At 46.8% G+C, this 19,623-nt stretch overlaps 2 protein-coding genes across 9 annotated transcripts in view; one reads left to right on the forward strand and one right to left on the reverse strand.

Moving 5' to 3' along the window:
• CD99L2 (CD99 molecule like 2) overlaps nucleotides 1-13,391 on the forward strand; it is a 30,971-nt gene extending 17,580 nt beyond the window's left edge. The window contains exons 3-11 of the mRNA XM_071442513.1: nucleotides 506-544; nucleotides 1,966-2,061; nucleotides 2,287-2,367; nucleotides 3,272-3,364; nucleotides 4,943-5,005; nucleotides 6,023-6,061; nucleotides 6,142-6,255; nucleotides 8,761-8,826; nucleotides 9,266-13,391. Coding sequence (XP_071298614.1) covers nucleotides 506-544; nucleotides 1,966-2,061; nucleotides 2,287-2,367; nucleotides 3,272-3,364; nucleotides 4,943-5,005; nucleotides 6,023-6,061; nucleotides 6,142-6,255; nucleotides 8,761-8,826; nucleotides 9,266-9,330 — 656 coding nt within the window. The 3' untranslated portion in view covers nucleotides 9,331-13,391. The remainder of the gene's footprint in view (nucleotides 1-505; nucleotides 545-1,965; nucleotides 2,062-2,286; nucleotides 2,368-3,271; nucleotides 3,365-4,942; nucleotides 5,006-6,022; nucleotides 6,062-6,141; nucleotides 6,256-8,760; nucleotides 8,827-9,265) is intronic.
• A 2,501-nt stretch (nucleotides 13,392-15,892) lies between these two features.
• The window catches only part of MTMR1 (myotubularin related protein 1), a 37,709-nt gene continuing 33,978 nt past the window's right edge, over nucleotides 15,893-19,623 (reverse strand). For all 8 annotated transcript variants that reach the window (XM_071442505.1, XM_071442501.1, XM_071442503.1 and 5 more), the window contains one exon: nucleotides 15,893-17,163. In XM_071442505.1, coding sequence (XP_071298606.1) covers nucleotides 16,999-17,163 — 165 coding nt within the window. In that variant the 3' untranslated portion in view covers nucleotides 15,893-16,998. The remainder of the gene's footprint in view (nucleotides 17,164-19,623) is intronic.

Below are 19,623 nucleotides of genomic sequence, written 5' to 3' on the forward strand. Positions count from 1 at the left end.
TTGTTTTAGCCCAGGAGCAGCCAGGGGAGGCTGGGATCTGAGTATCTGAGTATCAGGGTGTCACTGAAAGCCCTCCAGCTGACAGGGAACCTCCTGTGCACAGCTCAGGATGGGAGATTATCTGTCATTGGACTGCCTGAGCAGCCAGGGACACCAAAGCACAGCACCTCCCTGCTGGTTTCCACACTGGTCTGTGCAGTGCCTGCCCTTCCCTGCCTGCTGCTCATCCCAGAGCCTTGGGGCAGATTGCTGCAGCTCCCTGCTCCCCACCAGCTGGGCTGGGATGCTGGCTCAGCTCAAGGCAGCACTGGGCTCCATTTCACCCATGGGCTGTCCTGATATCCCTGTGGCCACACACTGTGTGCAGGGTGTTTGTTCATGGCCCTGTGCCCTGAGTTTACAAATGCAGGTGTCAGAAAGCTGTGCTGACATCTTTGCCATTCATTCTCAATCCAGAGGTGATGCCTGTGACTAACACTTTTCCTCCCCATCTCTTTTGCCACAGCCACTCCCAAGGGCCCCAGGAAGCCAGCAGGTGGGACAGGTGAGACCTCCTTGCATGCTCCCATCTCAGCTCAGTGTGGGGTGCGCTTCCCCTGGGATTGAGCTGTGAGCCCCCACGGGCTGCCCCTGTGTGGCTGAGTGCTGCTACCTCAGCAGCTGCTTTGGGACCCCTTCACTTGCCCCTGGGGAAGCTGGAGCTGGTGTGTGCACCTGCACTGTTCCTGTGTGGCCAGAGAAATGCAATATTGATATTTCTGTCCATGCTGAGGGTGAGTGGCAGTGGAGCATTTACAACCAAGGCAGAATTTCGCACACTTTGCAGTATCCTATTGGAGAAGACACAAATCACTGCTCAGCTGCACAAGAGCTTTTGTTCCTGTCTGCATGGCACTTGCTAGCTTTCCTTCCAGGAGGAAGTCCAGAGAATATTTTCCTTCCTTTTTTTATTCCAAGATATCCCCAGACTGCATGGAAAGCACCATCTTGGTGACACTTACCCATCCAGAGGAGAATGGGTCTCTCACTGTTGGTGCACATCAAATGTGCTGTCTGGCCAGCTCCCAGCAGTGCCATGGTTGAGGAAGCTCCCTTCAATTCACTCCAGTTTTGTTGCCAGCAGCTCCTCCAGCTCAGCTTTGGCCAAAGAGTTCCTGTTAAATATAGCACAGTCACAGGAGCTGAAGGGTTGCTCAGTCCCACTGGAGGAGCCTGCAATAAACTGCATCAGAGGAGTGCTAAGAAGTAAATCCACTCACCCCTGCATGAGGATCTTGGCACAAATTTAAGCAAATTCAACTGTCTGGCTCCTTGGCCACCATGGTCTTTGGTAGGGACAAGAAGAGCCAAGTGCCAGAGGCACATGCAGGGCTTCAGTGCTTGGATTGCAGCCCAAAAGAGAGGTTGTTCCATCCAGTGAACTCCCCCTGGGAAATGGACACGTGTGGAGGCTGAGGCTTTGTCTCAGCCAGTTGCTTCTTCCCCAGGAAGTGTTTTCGGATGAATGGTAGCACTGAGAGGCTCCTGCAGTCGATTCCTGTGCCCTGGCCCCTCTCTGTGCATGCCCTGCTCAGCCCAAGGTCACTCACGGGCAGCTGCACAGGGAGCAGTGTCCCAGCCATTGGCTCAGTTCCACGGCCCCTTCTCATCTGCCCAGCTCTCAGGAGATGCTGCAGGTACCAGCAGGACTCCTCCAGAAGTGAATTACTTTGGGATTGCTGGGGCTGGGCAGCAGCCACAGCTTGGATGGGGACACTGAAATGGTGGCCAGGCTTTTCTGAAGCCTTTGTGATAGGTCACGATTGAGCAGCAAAGTGGCTGGATGCCCTTTCCAGCTCCAGCCTGGTGTGGGAGGCCCTGGCAATGGTGCAGCACCATTGCACAACACCCACAGAGCAGGGTGTGTGCCAGCAGCCTTGTGCTGTCCCCACAAACAGGAGTGTAACAATCCCTTCTCTCCTGCAGACTGGGATCTGGCTGATTTCTTTGACACGCCTGTGGAGACAACCACCAAGCCAGCCAAGCCCACTCCCAAGCCCTTCCCCAGGCCAGGGAAGCCAGGTAATGCAGAGCTCTTCCCTGCAGGCTCCAGCATCCATCCCCAGGGCCCCCCAGGGGGAGTGGTGCCCCTGGGTCAGCTGGAACTGTGTAAAGACCAGAGCTCTGAGCTGGCCCAAGCAGCCCCAGTCTCCCAGCAGGGTGGGGGTTTCCCCTCAGCACTCATCTGAACCCACCTTTCAGAGGGTAACAGCATTTTGAGCATTTTGGGTTTTTTCCTCCCTTCAGACAACGGCTTTTGGGACGTCATTCGCACCACCACAACCAAGCAGCCAAAAACTACAAGAGCCCCTCCTAAGCGTAACCCAGGTGAGCATCATCTCCACAGCCCCTGCTGCTTCACTCCAGCTCTGCTGCTGGCACAGGGGGAGGACTTGGGATGTGCCAGGATGGTGGCACTGCCCTTATCCTGGTATTTACAACCTCTGGTCTGTTTGCTCACCTGAGATACCTCGAGGAAAAAACATCAAAAACCACGGTGAGGACAGGACATCTGAGCATTACTCTGCATTTCCCAGGAGATCTCAGTGGTTTCTGGACCATGTTTCATTCCCATGCTTGCTGGAAGGCTGTGGGCTGGTTGTGCTCCCTGTCATGGCACAGCCCTGTTGGGCTCCACTGGCAGACACCCACAGGCTCAGGGCACCCTGCCAGCTGAGCATTTTGCTGCCTGCCCAGGCTGGGTTTTGGTTTGAATCAGAATAAACTCAGGAGAGCACTGGTGGGAGGGCACAGTTGACTCTGTACTGGGCTTTTAGCTGCTGTTTGTCAGAGACAGCATCTTCTGTCAGGCAGGCAGCTCAGGGGACCAGCTGAGCATTCACAGAGGAAAACAACTCCAAGGAATCAAGCCACAGCCATTCCAGCCAGCATGTGAGCATGGTACAGCCACCTCCCTCCCTTCACTGGCTGGGCCCTGGGGGCACCAGTTTGGCTCTGACTTGTCCTACTGGCCTCATTTATCTGATTGCCTGGCACTCCAGCCATGGGGACCCTGTTCCTGCAGGAAGGACAAGGTATTCCCCAGCACAGCAGGGTGGGGGCATGGAACAGGATGGGTTTGGAAGGTCTGCCATGAGGCCTCATAGCAGAATTGGGAAATGCTTGTGCCTGGAGCTTCATCTCTGTCAACAGTGTTTTTCCCTGATTAATTAATTAATTTCAGAGTTCCTCAGCCTATCACCACATTGCTAACCCTGGTCTTGTTTTCTAGAAAAGAATCCTATGGATTTTGACTTGGCTGATGCTCTTGATGATAAGAATGATAGGAAAGATCCTGGGAGGCCGGATGTAAGGCCAGGTGAAGGTAGGCTGACCTCTCCTTCCTGTCCTGCTGTTCCCTGGGGCCTGTAGGAGATGCTTCCCAGCCTGACAGCACTCCCCCCAAGAGATGGGAGAAACAGGTGCTACCTGGTCCAGTGTCCTGTCCTGCCTGCTCAGAGTAGGGACATTTCCACAGGCAGCTTGATCCTGGGGAGGGAAGGAGCCTCTTCTTCAATGGTCCCTGGCAGAGGGGGCTCTTCCTAACAACTTGCTCTATGTCTGTGTACAGGTTTTTTCCCCCAGGGTCTCTTCTGATCCATTACGTTGCAGTGGTTGTGTTGAGTTCCCTCCATCCCCAAACCCAACAGCTCTTTAACCAAGGACATGGACTGCTGGGCTTCCCACTCACTGCCAAGGTGTAAATCTAGAGCAGGCTCAGGTCCTGGCCTAACACACCCTGTGGGCTGGGAGGGATCTTTTTCCATCTCTGAAGTACTCCAGTGAATGAATCATTTGTCTGTGAGGATTGTTCCCCTGAGCCCTGGAGCTGGGAAGCAGACTTTGCACGGCTGCTTTATTGATGTTGGGATGGCTGTACACCCTGCTCACATGCCTAATTAACAGGCAGGGATTTTATTACATTGTATTAACTAGGTGACTTGTCTGCACTTTGGTATTCTGGGCTTGCTGAGTTTTCAGGCTCCTGCAGGAAAGGTGGAGGTGTTGAACTGCTGGAACGTGGCACTGGCCACAAACCAGCACACACATTCCCCCAGCATTGCTGCTCCCTGGACTGCCTGGGACCTCTCCAGGCTCTGGCATAGTCAGGGCTTTCATTCTTTTCACACTCATTACTGAGCCCATAAATCTGATTTTTGTGGTAAGCTGATGAATAAGGCAGTCTCTTCCAGTTAAGGCAAAGGAAATCCTTCCCAATACACAGCATCAGAGGAGGAGCCTTTTGCTGTCTCTGCTCCCATCACTCACCTTGCTGCACCCTAGGGCTCCCTCTGGGACTGCAGCTGAGACCTTCAACAGCACCACTCATTCAGCTGCAGATTCACAGACCCTGCTTCTCTGTACTTACCCTGCATTAATTAGACTTGCCCATTACAAGATAACTTTTTCATGTGTACCAAAACCTGCTGGTGCTCAGATTTCCCCTGGACTGTTCTGTCCCTCTGGGAAGGATAAGGGTCAGCTCCTGCCTGCAGGACCCCAGGCCCAGCTGGTGCAGCCAGGGGCTCATTGATCCACAGCAGCATGGCCATGGCACACACAAACCACTGGGTCCTGCTTCCGCCACTCTGACCACCAAAACATTTAATAAACTCTTAAATTACCAGTCATCTGTGATTATCAGTCATCCTCACATCCTAAAAATCAATCATTTCAGTAAAAAAAATAAAATAATACAGTAGCATTTAAACTAGTCAGTTATTACCTCCTCTAGGACCTCAAAGTAATTCAGGGTTAACATCTGGTAACTGTGAGAGAAGCAGTACTACTTTTTGACCAGTCCCAGTTGCCAAGGGGGGTGGAGCAGCCAGTGATCCCAGCCTCTGGCACAGCTGTGGCTCCCTCAGGTGCCAGCCACTGTTTGTTCCTGTTCCCTTTACAGGATTTTCAGATGATGACCTGGCCAGCATCGTGGATGGTGGCTACAGCCCAGACAAGAAGAAGGGTAAGTGCTGACCTAGGTATGGTTGTTTTATTTAGCAGTCCTGGCTCAGGGTTACCCCAGCTCCTGGAAAGGGCCCTGTGCAGAGCTGTGCTCCCCTCCATGGTGGGGGCAAAAGGGGTCTCAGCCATGGAGCCAAGAGAGAAGTTCTTGGCTTCTGTGGTCACTCCTGGTGCCAGCCATTGGAGATGCTTGGTTCTGATTCCATGGAGGCTCTGCAGCTCCAGCTGCCACCAGGGCAGACAGGACCTGTGTCTCCCCATCACCTGGGGACACCCTGGTGCCATGCATGGCTACATGCCCTTGTTTGCTTTTCACCACATGACCACCAATGTCTGGAACAAGGGGGAAATCCAACAACAGCCGGATAAGCCGTTCACAAGGATCCACAGCATTAAATATTAAAAGCAGTCACATAAAGAGCTGAACACCATGAGCCTAATCAACATTTAATAAATCCCCATGCCAAGGACAAGACGCAGCAGAGGCATTAATACAATGCTGACCTGCTTCCATAAATTCAGATGTGAGTGACTCGGCAAGGACTGCAGTTTCCAGTGGGAGCAGCTTCTCCTCCCAGCCCAGTTTCTCCAGGGAAGGTGATATCAAAATAGACTTCAATCCAATTGAGGGTTCCCTGATGTGATGGAGCTCAGCCAGTCACCTCCCTGTGATGGCACCCACGTGCTGTGTGACACTCTGACAGCCCTGCAGGTGTTCCCTTGACACTGAGCAGTGGGGGTGAGGGCAGTTACCAGACACAGGCAGAGGTGTCCCACAAAACTCCCCCCATGCACACACGGAGGGACAGGAGCAGCTTCAAAGCCCTCAGAAGCAAACACGAGCAGCCCAGTGGAGTGTGGAGCAGCAGAAATGCTGCAGCCCATGGAGGCATCTGCCCACACCCAGGCCAGAGCTGCCGTGCCACCCGTGTCCTGTGTGTCCCCTCCCTCTGAGCCCGGCAGTGTGGGGAGCACAGGGCAGGGAGGTGCAGGGCACTGATGGATTGTGTCTCTGCAGGTGCCAGTGGCAACACCGACAACAACGACTACAGTGGAGGTGGGTGTGTCCCAGGGGATGGGGAGGTGGGGGGAGCTGTGGGTGAGCGCCCATCCCTGAGCTCTCTGTGTGCCCCGCAGTGGCAGAGACGGGGACAATCGCCGGCATCGCCAGCGGCCTGGCCATGGCGCTCATCGGGGCCGTCTCCAGCTACATCTCCTACCAGCAGAAGAAGTTCTGCTTCAGCATCCAGCGTGAGTCCCTCCCCAGCACACACAGCTGTCCCACCCTGAACCCACTGCCATCTCCCCCCAGTGCCCCCCAGCTGGCAGAACAAAGCCCCAGCACAGGTCACTGAGCCCCTCCGTGTCAGGCTTTGCACAGACAGGAACCCACAGCCCCAGGACCCACTGCTGCCCCTGGGGCTCACACTGCCCCTCACACCCCACACAGACACAGCCCCAGGACCCACTGCTGCCCCTGGGGCTCACACTGCCCCTCACACCCCACACAGACACAGCCCCAGGACCCACTGCCCTCACACCCCAAGGCCAAACCATCAATACCAAACACAGAAAATATGAAAAAAACCATCCCACCCCAAAATAAACAAACCAACCCCCCCCAAATCTCAGCAAGCAGTAAAAACTCACTGGGATGCAGGGAAGGAAACAGGGGCAGTGTCTGCATCTGGGGCTTCAGCACACTGCACCCTCAGCAGGTGTGTGACAATCATTGCAGTAAACTGCAAATTAAGCAGCAAAACTTACCATAAAACACCTTTTGCATGAGCTGCCCCTTAGAGCTGCTTGGTGCAAGCATTGCAGGAGAGTCCTCACAGCCTCAGCCCACAACACTCACCTGACCACAGTGGCTCCTGCAGCTCTTTATGAGAGGGAAGTTACAAGCAGCTGAGTTACAAGCTCCTTTTTTTAAATTAATCAATTGAAATCTCCTGTGAGTCCCATTTGCTCTAGGGAAAGGGTGTTTGGGGTTGGAAATTTCTGTTGGGATCATGCTATTTTCCCAGTTGTGCCTGAAACAAACAGCATTTTGGTAAATTAGATCAGCAGGAAAAGTCAAATGAATGTGATGGAATGAAACACTCTTGTACATTCCCCCCACTTAAATGATATTTTGGCAAGAATAAATAATAAAAGAAATGGAGTAAAGGCTTTGATGAGGAGGAAGCTGAGAGACACAAAGCCCCAGAAAGGCAGCAGGAAATTAAAGTTAATTATAAAGGAGGATTAATTTAAGCCATCAGACATGGCATGCTGGGCTAATGTCAGGCCTTAGATGCATTGCAGTGCATGACAGAAATCTAAGAGTTGTCAGCCACTGCTTTTTATTGAAAAACATAAATTGCATTTGCTGTTATTCCAGCAAAACACATCTGACCACTCACTTGATGCACAGAGGAACAGGCTCGCTTCTTTCTTTGTCCTTCAGCTTTGAGTCTCTTCTAAAGAGCACTTGCTGATGATTCCTCTAAAGGAGATGCACAGCACTGCCTAGAACTCTCCATCCCACTTTGTTTTCTTACACCTCACCTCGTTCTCACCAGCCGTGCCCTGGCTGTGGCTCAGCCTCTTGCTGTGCCTGGGCAGGGTGGCAGCTGCCCCTCTGCTGCCTCCACAGCTTGGCCAGCTGCTGCCTGCAGTGTCCCTGCTGGCATGAGGGCTTTATGGGGGTTTTCTAGCCAGTTACAGAACCCTTTTCTCCTGAGTCTTGGAGGCAGCAGCTGCCCCATTGCTGCCCGAGGCTCCCACCACACTCCTTTGGCTTGGTCCTGGCACCATTCCCTGCCTCCCTCCTTCACTGGGAGATAGCAGTGAGCCCTGTCCAGAGCTGGTGGTGAGGCACAGCCAGTTCCTGCCACACCCTGAGCTATATTTAGATGTGCAAACAAGTTCTAGATGCCTATAAAGTGTGTGCTGCATGGCCGGATTGCCTCAGGCTTCATTTGCACACCAGCACCTGAATCCCCTTCCCTGGTCCTTCTCCAATGGATGCAACAGCTAGCACAGCACTCCCACCTCTGCATTTCCCCACTGTTGTCCCTCACAGGAGCTGCTGAGGATGCCTGAGGTTCATAGCACAACCCAGCCTGTCTTAATTCACCTCCAGCTCTGAGCTGGACCATCCCTTTCTCCTGCCCACCCTCCTGCAGCCACCCCTGCCCACCAGAGCCCAGCCTTGCTCCGTGGCCTCGTGGCCTCGGCTCCACTTGTTGATAACGTTGGGAACTTCTTTGCATTTAAATAAGGGACTTATTCGGGATTTGACACCCCACTGGGATCCTGCTTCATCACCAGGCCCTGCTCTGAACTGCTGCTTGGAGCTCTGCATAACTTAGCTCTTAATGAGGCTGTGGCACATCTCTGTGCTGAGGCACACAGCAGTCCTGTCCAGGAAGCCTTCCTCCCTTCCCCTCCCGCGCTCCTCAGAGCTCAGCTCCTTACACAGGAATTAGCCAGGCTGTCTCTCATGATAAAGATGAAGCAGGAGCCTCAGACAAAAGAGCTGCTGCTGGAGCTGTGCCTGCCAGGAGCTCCATGGGCACTTTGAAACCCAGCAAGTCTCAGCACTGGCTGTAAGTTATGGAGGCTTCTGTGCTGCTGTCACTGTAGAGGAGGTTTCAAAAAGGCATCTCAGCTGTTACAGCTCTGCGCCCATTACCAGAGTTTTTAAGGCATCAAAGCAAATAATTTCACTTTCTACCCTTCCCCTCTCTCTGTGTTTATTGTGCTTCTCAGAGGGACTGAACGCCGAGTATGTGAAAGGAGAAAACATGGAAGCCGTCGTGAGCGAAGAACCCCAGGGTGAGAGCCTTGCATCCCTTACCCCTGCCTGCCTCCCTCCACTAAAACAGCTTCACCCAGGGACTTCCCCAAAGTCCCCGCTGCTGCACGGAGCTGCTGTGTCCCTTTGATGCTGCCACTGTTTAGGTGATGCTGCAGCTTTGTGAAACACCCACCACCGAGCTTTTACCCCTTTAGTGCACACAAAGGAAAGCCTGCTAAGAGCCCAAGGAGCTGGTGCTGCAAACGATGGCAGTTAAAATGTTAACATGGAGCTTTCATGTAACCAGCCACTGAGAGTCTGGCACAAGAGAAGCATGATCCTTCTTTCAGTGACAGACAATCAAAGCTGCTGCAAAGGCTTTTCCAGTGTCACACACAATCAGCCAGTGTGGGGTTGCTTGTGCCCTGGTTCCATCGTGTGCTATTGTACTCATGGGTTTTTTTTCTTTCTCCCCAGTTAAATATTCAGTCCTGGAAACGCAGTCAGCAGAGCCACCAAAACAAGACAGTGCGAAGATATAAAGTGTGACCCAGGGCTAGAAAAGAATCAGTCAGCAGCAACAGAGATCTTAACGTGCTTGTAATTTAGCTTTTAATTTAATTTGACTCCAAAGCTATTTAATGTGTATTTAAGCTTGAACTGGCTTTTTATTGCTCTAGGCTTTAGGGTTAGACTGGTAGCATGTGTTTATTTTTTGTGAAGAGGTTTATGTTTACATCGAAGCAGTAGTGTAGGATTGGTGTGCAGATGGATGGAAATCCACAGAAGGTGCTTCAGCTGTAGTTCAGTTTTCAAGAGCTTACAGGTGTGAGGACAGTGAAGTGCCTGTAAATAGCAATCCAAAGCCAAACCCTGCAAAGCGCCTCAGCCACCTTCTGCCTTCAGCTCCGGGCAGTGTCACTTCAGCGGTGGGGACAAAGCTGCACATTTCCCGAGGGTGGATCACAGTCCTTCGTGTAGCTACACCCAAAAATGAAGTGCCTGTGGTGGGTCCTCGTGTGGGGCTTGGGCTGAGCCAGGTGACTCCCTGCTCCCAAGCCAGGAGTTGAGGATGCTTCACCACCACCACCCAGTGCTCGGCTTGCAACCAAAGGGACCTGATTTTCACAACAAGTCACAAATACAGTTGATAATGTGTGTGCAGTGTTCACTTCTGGCAAATGCTATTTGAATGCTCCACTGTGCTGCAGATCAGAATGGAACTGAAGTGATACAGTTTGTCTTAAGCTGCACCAGGGGAAGTTTAGGTTAGACATCAGGAAAAAATTCTTCACTGAAAGAGTGATTGGGCACTGGAATTGTCTGTCCAGGGAGGTGGTGGAGTCACTGTCCCTGGACTTGTTTAAAAAAGACTGGATGTTGTTGCCATCTTATTGCAGAGGTTCCATGCTGTTGTCTCCTATCACAAAAGTTTCACACCTTCTTGGTGTTTCTTGTGGGCAGCTCTCGGAGCACTGACTCTTTCTTCTTCACAAAGCAGCCACTGACTCCAGTTCCCTTCTCACCCAGCCACCCCACTCCTTTATAGCATCTTCTTCTCATTGGTTGCAGCTGTGGCCTGGTAAAGTCAGGCCTTCTCCTAATCTTTGATAATTGGCACAGCTGCAACTCCTTAGGGGTGAGATTACTTTCTACACTATCTTTATTTTCTTATATTCTATCCCCCCACAGGATGTGGCACTCAGTTGATGAGGAGGTGCTAGGTTTGGTCATAGGTTGGACTTGAGGATCTCAAAGGTCTTCTCCAACCCAGTCCTTCTGTGATTCTGTCTCTGTGGCTTGAGATACCTGCATTGTCACCACAATTAAAGCTGTGTGCATATGGATGCTTTCAAGGACAGGTTCAGATCTCAATCACACCAGAACAAGTGACTGATTTAACCCATAAGAAAATAAAGCAGGTATCTTAAGGTATGTTAAGACCTGTAAAGCTCAGTGCAACAAAACTCAAGCTTAACAAGATGCAGTCCCCTCCTTTTATCAGCAACTATCAGGAGTTGCTCCCAGGCACCCAGAGGCAGAAAAAGGATTTAAGCTTCACTCTTTGTGTCACTGGCTAACCTTTAAAATAGGCAGTACCTCCTGCGAGGACAAATCCTCCATCACTGTCCTGCATGGGGTTCCTGCAGCTGCCTGCAAGCCCTGGGCTGCACTGGGACAGTGCACACACAGCCCCTGCCACGCTGCTGAACTGCTGCCTAGAACTGACCTTCACTACCTTGCAAGAATTTCTGTTTAGATTTCCAATGCCTGCCCAGCAACCTTTCTGACTGCTGCTAAAATATGGATAACTGCCACTTTCCAGTACGTTTTTCCAAATCAATGGTTGCTTAAAAAGCATGCTCTCAAGTGAAGGAAATTTCACTTCACATGGTGTAACAGGTACTCACTACTTATATACAAACCTGAAATGTGAGCATTTTGTACAGGTTTGCAAATTCTGTGTATTATGAATGTGTATTAAGAAAACCAAGCCTTTCAGTAAGATGTACAAATTCTCAGCTTTCAGGTAGACATGACTTCCAGAAGGGCCTGCCAGGAGGTGAATGAGCCCAGGAGCATTGCTGTCTAACAGCTCCATTTGGAATGAAATTGCCTAGTAACTTGGTTAAGTATTTTACAATAGCTGCACAATTCTTTATGCTCTTTTGAACACTTGCATTTTTAAAGCCTTATACTAGCTCTGGCAGAACAGCTACAGTGGTTTATAAGGTGCCTCACAACTATTCAGAATGCTTAGGCTACAATGATACTACTCTGAACTACTGCTGCTTTATGAATGTCTGGAATAGGAAAGAAATGTTAATTATTGGCTCAGATAATGGAAGCATAGGAAAGAGATGGGAGGCACTGTTTGCTTACTCCCACAGAAGGTTTTCATGGAGGAAATGTGCTCTGCAGAATTTGCAGCAGGAGCTCAGGTGCCATCGAAGCCACACAGCTGAGTTTGTGTATCTCCAGTCCCAAGCACCAGCACTTGTTTTTTGTTCTTAGCCAAACACACCTGAAATCTGTAGCATGAAATGTGTTTTCTGAAAGTTACTGTAGATGAAGTGTCACAACAGGGCATTGATGATCACTAGAAGCTGTTTGCCCAGCTTGGATCTAGTGCCCATAATTCCTCCTCTCCCTTTGCCAGTGACTGTGCCAACAGTCAGTGTGGTTTAAAGAGTACAGCACCTCCCCTCCCTTGGGGAACTCTTCCATAGGGCACAGAGGGACAACTCTAATTCAGAATCCTACAGGTCACAAATTTAACAAGGAAAGGCAGCAAGCTCTTTCACTGGAACACCCACCCCAGCTTTTGGGACTCAGACGCTGCTGCTTTGCTCAAGGCTCTTCTGTAATGCTGGTGACTACTTAAAACTTAGCGTATGTGTAGGTATGTGGAAACCCATAAATGCACACCTCCAAAGTGAATAGTGACAGAATTCAAGATTTCTTTCTCTAGCATTTCAAATAGGAAAGTACTTGCAAATTCTGCAGTAGAGAAATTAGGCTTGGCCTTCTCTTCAAAACTGAACAAAAGTCAGAGTCTTAGTGGTAAACGTCAGCAAAGGCTCAAATGATTTTTTATTGCTGTTTGTCCCCTCTTCCATCTGAACTGCCACCAGTCTCTGAAAAACAGGGAGTTTATATCATCTATATTTTAGGCATTATAACAACTGAGAGGTTTCCTGTATATTTTCCTGGTAGTGATCCAAGTTCTGGAACAGCTGACCCAGCACTGACCTCTACTTTCATTTAATTACTATTTATTCACTTTAAATTGGGATATGGATTTTTAAAAAATCCTGCATTTAAGCTCTGTATACATGGCATGAACTTTCTTGTCCTTTATTTAAAAAGGCAATAAACCACTAGAAAATTCATTTGCTTTTTTTTCATGAGTCCAAAACCTCTATATAGACGTCCTGAGAGTTTTTGTACTATGTATGTTGTGAGCTTTTTTCTTATGACACCTCACTTCTAAAGCTATTTTAAATGGCAATAAAATGATTCAGAAAAGATTTGTCAAAGGTTTGACAGAGAAAAGAGAGAATTGAAAGAATTCAGCTGGCTCTTTTCGTGTTTTTTCTTTCAATTACTTGCATTTTTCTTTGGCAGTACTTCACTTCAGATTCCTCAGCTGAGAATACTCTGACACAAATTTCAGGTCTTTCTGGCACTATAAACTCAGTCATTTTCAAGCAACCCCACTAACAAGTGCTCCACTGTCATCCTTAACTGCTCATTTGTTGTGATAAAACTGGATTAGTCCATAATACTGCTTCAGATTCTGAAAAACAAGGATGAGTCGGCAGGCTGAGCTTTAAAAACTGCTTCTCTAACAGATGAGGCTGAGGAACAAATGAAGTTCAGAAACAAGAGAGTTGTGAAATTAGAGAACTCCTGAGTGAAGTTCTAACTCAGAAGCAAGAGAGATTCCTTGCTGCTGAAGAAGTGACCTGTACCAAAGGAAGGTTGAATGTTACTGTAACAAAATACATTTTGTTAATGTGTGTGTAAGGGTCATGGGGGTAAAAACCAGAATTCAACTACCTTGGAAAACACCAAATAAACCAAGTTGACTAGAAAGACATTTTAGACTTGATTTTTTTTGTGGTTTTTTTTTTTTTTACATTGAAAGTAAGCTGCAAGTATTTGGCTTTATCCTTTTGGTACATCACCTCTTCTCTAACTGCACTGAAGACTTCATTTAAAAATCCAATCCAAACTAGACTGTGAGAAAAAAAATACCACTATGAAAACTTTAATGGTAAAAATGGAGTATTTGCACACATACACAAACACTCTCTCTCCTCAGGTCATCAGCTAAACTCAAGGCAGTGCCTGAGGTTTCCTGCAGTTTTCTTTACATTTTCACACCCAGTGGGATAAATCTCCCGTGCAGTGCAAACTAAGCTTTGTATCATGATGTGATTTTTAACCACAGTCAAAAAAAATTGGTTTATATTTCAAACTAACTACTTCTAACTCATGTTTCTTAACTCTTTCCTCCCAGCTGCCCAAGATCTGGCAGTTGAAAGCTATCAATACTCTCTTAGTTCAGCAGATATGGTCTCAGGAAATGGACATTCCTTTCTGCTTTTTACCATAAACGTTTCACCTGGGGAATGGTCTGAATTGCCCATTTTACTGTGTCCTCTGTTGTGAGGCTTAGTGCACATGAATGAGAGCTCTTGATTCCTTGTTTTCAGCTTTTAGAGAACCAGATGTTCTTGGTGTTACTACATACAGCCCATGAATTAGTACAGCTTCTCTTGGAAAATGAAAGCAATGAAACACTTCTTGTTTAAAGCTCTAACTCCTGGAGAAGGAGGGAACAGAACCAGGCAGTTAGGAGTGTTTACTGCCTTTAAAAGCCTTCTTCCATTTCAAGGAAACAGCAAAAAAATTACTTATCTATACAGGGGAAAGAAGTGTAAATTCAGCTCTGAAATGAACTTAAAAGGCATGGTCTGTGATGCTGATGATTCACTTAACCTACTTTACAAGCAAAAAATGTGTCAGCTGGTTACCAAGGCTTCATCCCCTTCTGGGACACTGGATTCAGGTTGTACCCCCTCTCATATGCCACTGAGAATAGGGAAATCCTGCAAGCCAAATGCAGCTGCTTGCTGTCTTTGCACATTCCCTTTATACTGAGCAGTCAAAACCAAAAACCAAAGCAGACCAAGTGTTTGAACCAGAAGTTAACAGCTCTGTCCAAGGTGCAGGCAGGGAACAGGATTCTGCTTGTCCCTTAGCTAGTTCAATACTGCCTTATTGAAAATGAAAAAAAACCAAAACAGAATTAGTGGTTAAATCAATAGGAAAAAATCTGATTATCAGAAAGAGTGAGTACAACAACAATCATCTCTTCAGTGCAAAGCTATGCTCTAAATAACCCATTTGAGCTACAGGATACCTCTGAGTATTTCTCTGCTAAGTGTGTACAAATACATCCATTGTGCTGGCACATGGGACAGCAGGACCCTCCCCCAGAGCTCTCCCTGCACGTCAGGGACTCGCTGAGCTCTGCTGAAACTGGTGGATCCACAGCCAGTCAGCTGAAATAACTGATACTCCTCTATGCAAAACCAAATTCTCAGAGTTTAGCTTTAAAAATCTCAGAATGCCCAAGCTAATCCAGTCATTGCTTTTGCAATAATTATAGAGAAAACGTTGTGATTATTAGCACAAATATAGAGAAAAACTTCAAAAGATTTTCTTTAGCACTGCATTTTGGAGATAATGTGCTTTACTTTAATATACAGTAGAAATGTCAAGGAAATCTGAAGTACAGAATAGTTTAATTCAACACCAGCTCAACATATTTTGGCAATGTAAAATTCACTGGTGGCACACTGTTCAGCAGAACCATTTTTACACAAAAACATCTTTCATCTATTTATAAAAAGCCTGAGGTTGATTAAGAGATGCAACATTGCAAGCCTTCCCAAACTGTGTTTGTGTAGGTGAATATTTATTCTAAAAAGCATTCACTACATAAAAAGGACACGTTGAAATACCCTGCACTGCACAGTAAACATGAAGAGTGGATACAGCACTCCAGCCTCTGCAGCTGAGGTCAGGAAGGTGCTCAGCAGCTCACCTGGCTCATTAACTGTGTGCTGGGTGGAGTTACTGCAGAGAATGAGACACAGAAAAGCTCTGTGGTGTATTAGGAACAAAAGTGCAGCAACAAGTGAATACTCACAGTCAGGAAAACCCACAATCACCAGAGAGAATCAAATGGCTCTAAAAATGGGGCTTAATTCCCACCAGCAGAACCTGGAGCAATACAAGAGTCAAAAAGCAGAGCTGCAATATTTAAGTTTCCTAAGGAGAAGAACCAGATTTTCATGAAATACAGCAGGAAAACAATCCAGGGAAAATTTGCAGCATGCACCATTTCTAGGCCTTCCAAGAATGCCAGTGAGTAGCTTTCTAAAAGGAGGAATGTTACAGTAATCAGATACTGTAATCAATACTCTCCAATATGAGTATTTCTGGGGGGAGATGCAAGAAAGTTGGGAATGTATATTTAACATGACAACACAGTTAGATTATTACAGAAAAAAAAAATGCTAGTAGGAATTTAAAAAACAAAAGCCAAGAGGCTTTATTTCAAGAAAAACAATTAATATCATATTATTCAAAAAACTTTGTCAAACAAAGTCATTGCAAGTTAAGGTCCTCAGAAGGGTTTGCACAGGCAGGATCCATTTCTGAAGGTACAGCTTAAACCCACGGGAGGATGCATGTGGTCAACATCACACACACATGGGTGTAAACGCACACAGCTTTGCATTTTGTGTGTACACTTAGAAACAAAACACACTTCACAACGTGGAGCTATACAGACTATACAATTTACACAGCTGGGTGTCATTCCAACCCCAAATATTACCATTTGCTAGAAAACAAACTTTTACTTTGTACAAGACCTTGACATGAGCAAGTTTACCCCTCGCTCAGGAGGCTGAAACTGAACAATAAGCTAAACAGTCAAAAGACTTTATTTCAACTTGTACAAAAGGCATTAAAAAACCTAAAATACGTGCTTTACCAAATATATTACATCATACAAGTCAGTGTGGTGTACTTGATAAACCCAGCTCAACTTCATCCACTTTTAATGGCATATTTAGTTCGAAATGTAAAACTGACTACACTGGAAAACATTTATTTTAAAATCAATTTCCAAGTGCATTACCTAAAAAAAATAAATTGCTCTAGCAAAAAAAAAAAAATAGAAATATATATATATATATATTACTGAGTGAAATAAGGAGCTCCCATTCAGAAAAACATTTTGTGTTCTCTGTAAGCATCATGTGGCATTTCATCTGATTCTCTCAACCAGGCATAGTACTCTAGACAATGTGTGAGGCATTTTTCTCTCTGCTTGGCAGATGGATTCTTTTTTAGAGTGGTTAAATTGTTAGTTGCTCAAAACAAAGTTTAATTTCACGATTGGTGACTTAGCTAGAGTGTCAAAACACATGTGGGAACTGCCAACAAGAAAATACATCACATCTACTGAAGCTCTTTTTGGCCTCATTGTGATAGTATCAGACACAGAGTAAGGCATGTAGATCACAGCAATCACGAGTCACTCACAATCCTTTTGTGATGGCAGAAGCATTTCACCCTCCTCTGTGTTACCTGACACTGGTTTTTCACATGGCTTTAGTTCCACATCACACAGAGGTGTGCACTGGTGTGGCAGAATGGGAAGGAGATGAGCCTCTGTCAGAGGAGGAGGAAATGGAACGTGTGGCAGCTTCCCGCTGCAAATCCTCAACCTTCTTCTGAAGCTCTGTTCTGATGGCCAGCAGCTCTTTAAGATTTTGGTGGATTGGAACCTGCCAGGTAAAGAAACAAAAGGCTTACTGGGACTCTCATAGTGAGTTATCCTTTCCAGCAATGCATCTGCTGTTGCTTTCAATAACAAGGAATTCAACACTTGTGAATTTCAGTTTGTCAATATTTAGGGAAAGTGTTTCTTGAGTCATTTGAAATGAAACCTTGCAGGAAACTGTCCCTTTCTAACAACACACTTGACAGGAAACCTATTAAAAAGTGTTTGCAAATGGTTTATACCAAATATACTCCAATAAATGTACCTGCATCCCTCATCAATACCACTGTCAGCTGAACTCAAAATGCCTTTCCTGGGAATGATTTCTCTGGACTGTTGGGACAGGACTTTATACACAGAGTTAAAAAAGCTGGTTCCATATGGAGCATCTCTTCTAACCAGGCATCTTTCCAGGAGCCTGACCCCTTCCAGTGGGAAAGTGCAGCAGCCAAGTGAATGGTGCCTGGACCTCCCAGAGTCTTACTCCAATAAGTCTCTTACAGAAGTGCATTGTACAGGTTTCTGCTTCTGACATTACCCAACAAACATCAGAGATGCACCACTCTGCATCACAGCCCTTTCATTGCATCTGAAACATTCAATCATATTGTGGCCAAAGGAAGATTCAAGCCATACTGGACTTTGCAGCTGGATTTGTTATCTCAGACAAGCAGAGAGAACCCTCCCCCTCTTCCAAATTCCACAACAAGGCCAAAAAAGTTTTACTGTAAGTTGCTTTTAATTTATTTTATCCTGTACAAACTCTAATTGTTTATAGCTTTTGGAAAGAGCAAGAGGAGAAAAGAATTTAATTGCACTGATGCAACCATCATGGGGAAATGCAGCACTGGGATTGCTTAGATGAGTAATTTCTACCCTGGGCTTCTGGAATGCCAGGCTCCAGGGAATTGCATTCTCCCACCATCAGTTCCTGCTGCCTGCAGAGATTGTTAAGGCTGGGCTGCACACCTGGGCCTGCCACCTGCACGTGGTGCCATGTGAAGGAAACAGCAAACACCAGAAAGGGTTTTTCTTGCTATCAATACACAACTGAGTCACAACTTACATTTTTGTGAATTCTTGCTTTTTAAAGAACACACATCCAAAATTCATGCATTTGATATTTTCAAAACCTAACACAGAAAGATACCATTTAATTTTTAACTCTTGTTCTAACTTAAAACAATGAAACAGTACCAAAGGTCTTTTTAGGTCTACAATTTTTTGGCCATATAGTTTTTTCCTGTTTGTGGCTTAGCCCATGAACAGAAACTTCAGTGTATAGAGAAAGTGCTGCTCCCAGTACCCTGGGAGTCATTAATTCATCCAGCATGTCATCTACAGCAATTTTAAAAGCAAAACTTTTGGAGTCCTCTGCAGAACAATTGCTGCACAGCACCAGCTCCCAATGACCCTGGAGCCCTGCCCTCACTGTGCAATGAATTCCCTCTCTTGCAGTTTTACCCTCCATCCTCTGTACAAACTCTTCAGCAAGTGAGGCCACAAATCTACAGATCTCCTTCACTGATCAAACACAAAGCACACTCTCCAGAAAGCCAATCTCATTTTCTGAGGTAGACTACAGAATGTGAACACCTACAAACATGACAGAACTGAGCCTGCTGATAAAGATTATCCAAGATGCTGTAATACACACTGTAGAAACTTCAAATTTTAGAAAAGATTGAGATTTTCTGGAATTGGCATCCCCTGTATTTATTTTTCCCCCTCAATAAAAGATCACTTTCTCACAGACTCCTACTTTAGATTTCTTTAGGAAGACATTTTCCTGCAACATGTAGGTCCCTAACAGAATGATTTACCATTGGGATCATCAGTCACACAATGGCTCCCTGGTCATGGGAGATCTGTACACCCAATTTCTGCACAGTTAACCATGACTCAGTGAACCAGGGCAGATCTCACACGAGCAGCAGCTGCTGCCTTCACTGCAGAGCTCACACACTCTCAAAAAGCAGCTCCACAAAAATGGCTTTTGGGGAACCTACTACAAATCTTTCCAGGATACAGCACAGAAAAGCTGCTGCAGGACTTGGCAAGCTCTGCAAAGTGCTCTGAGGAAGACAAGTGTGGCTGCACCTCTCATCCCTCTGCACGCCCAGAGCCTCATTCAGCAGCTCATGCTCCAGCCTTGATGCAAGTGCTGTTCTCCCCACAGGTCCATCCTGAAGAGCAGAGCTGCCTCTCAATAAATTAGCTAAATAACAATAATGACATTTAAAAAGCCTGTGTATATTCAACTCACACACAAAACTCTTCAACATTAGGATTGCAAAATTATGCTCTCAAAGAATTAGGAGGTGTCAGAATGAAGATTACTTCTCCAGCCTCAATTCAGCCTTCCTGTACATCTGTAGAAAATCATTGGTCAAATAAATATTAAAATACTAGCTTCCCCCTTGTATTCCTCATTTACTCGGTGCACAGGCTGATGCTACTTAAT

The sequence above is a fragment of the Agelaius tricolor genome, unplaced genomic scaffold (genome assembly GCF_023055355.1).
Source record: "Agelaius tricolor isolate 1412-34295 unplaced genomic scaffold, bAgeTri1.0.p SCAF_17, whole genome shotgun sequence".
Lineage (NCBI taxonomy): Eukaryota > Metazoa > Chordata > Aves > Passeriformes > Icteridae > Agelaius > Agelaius tricolor.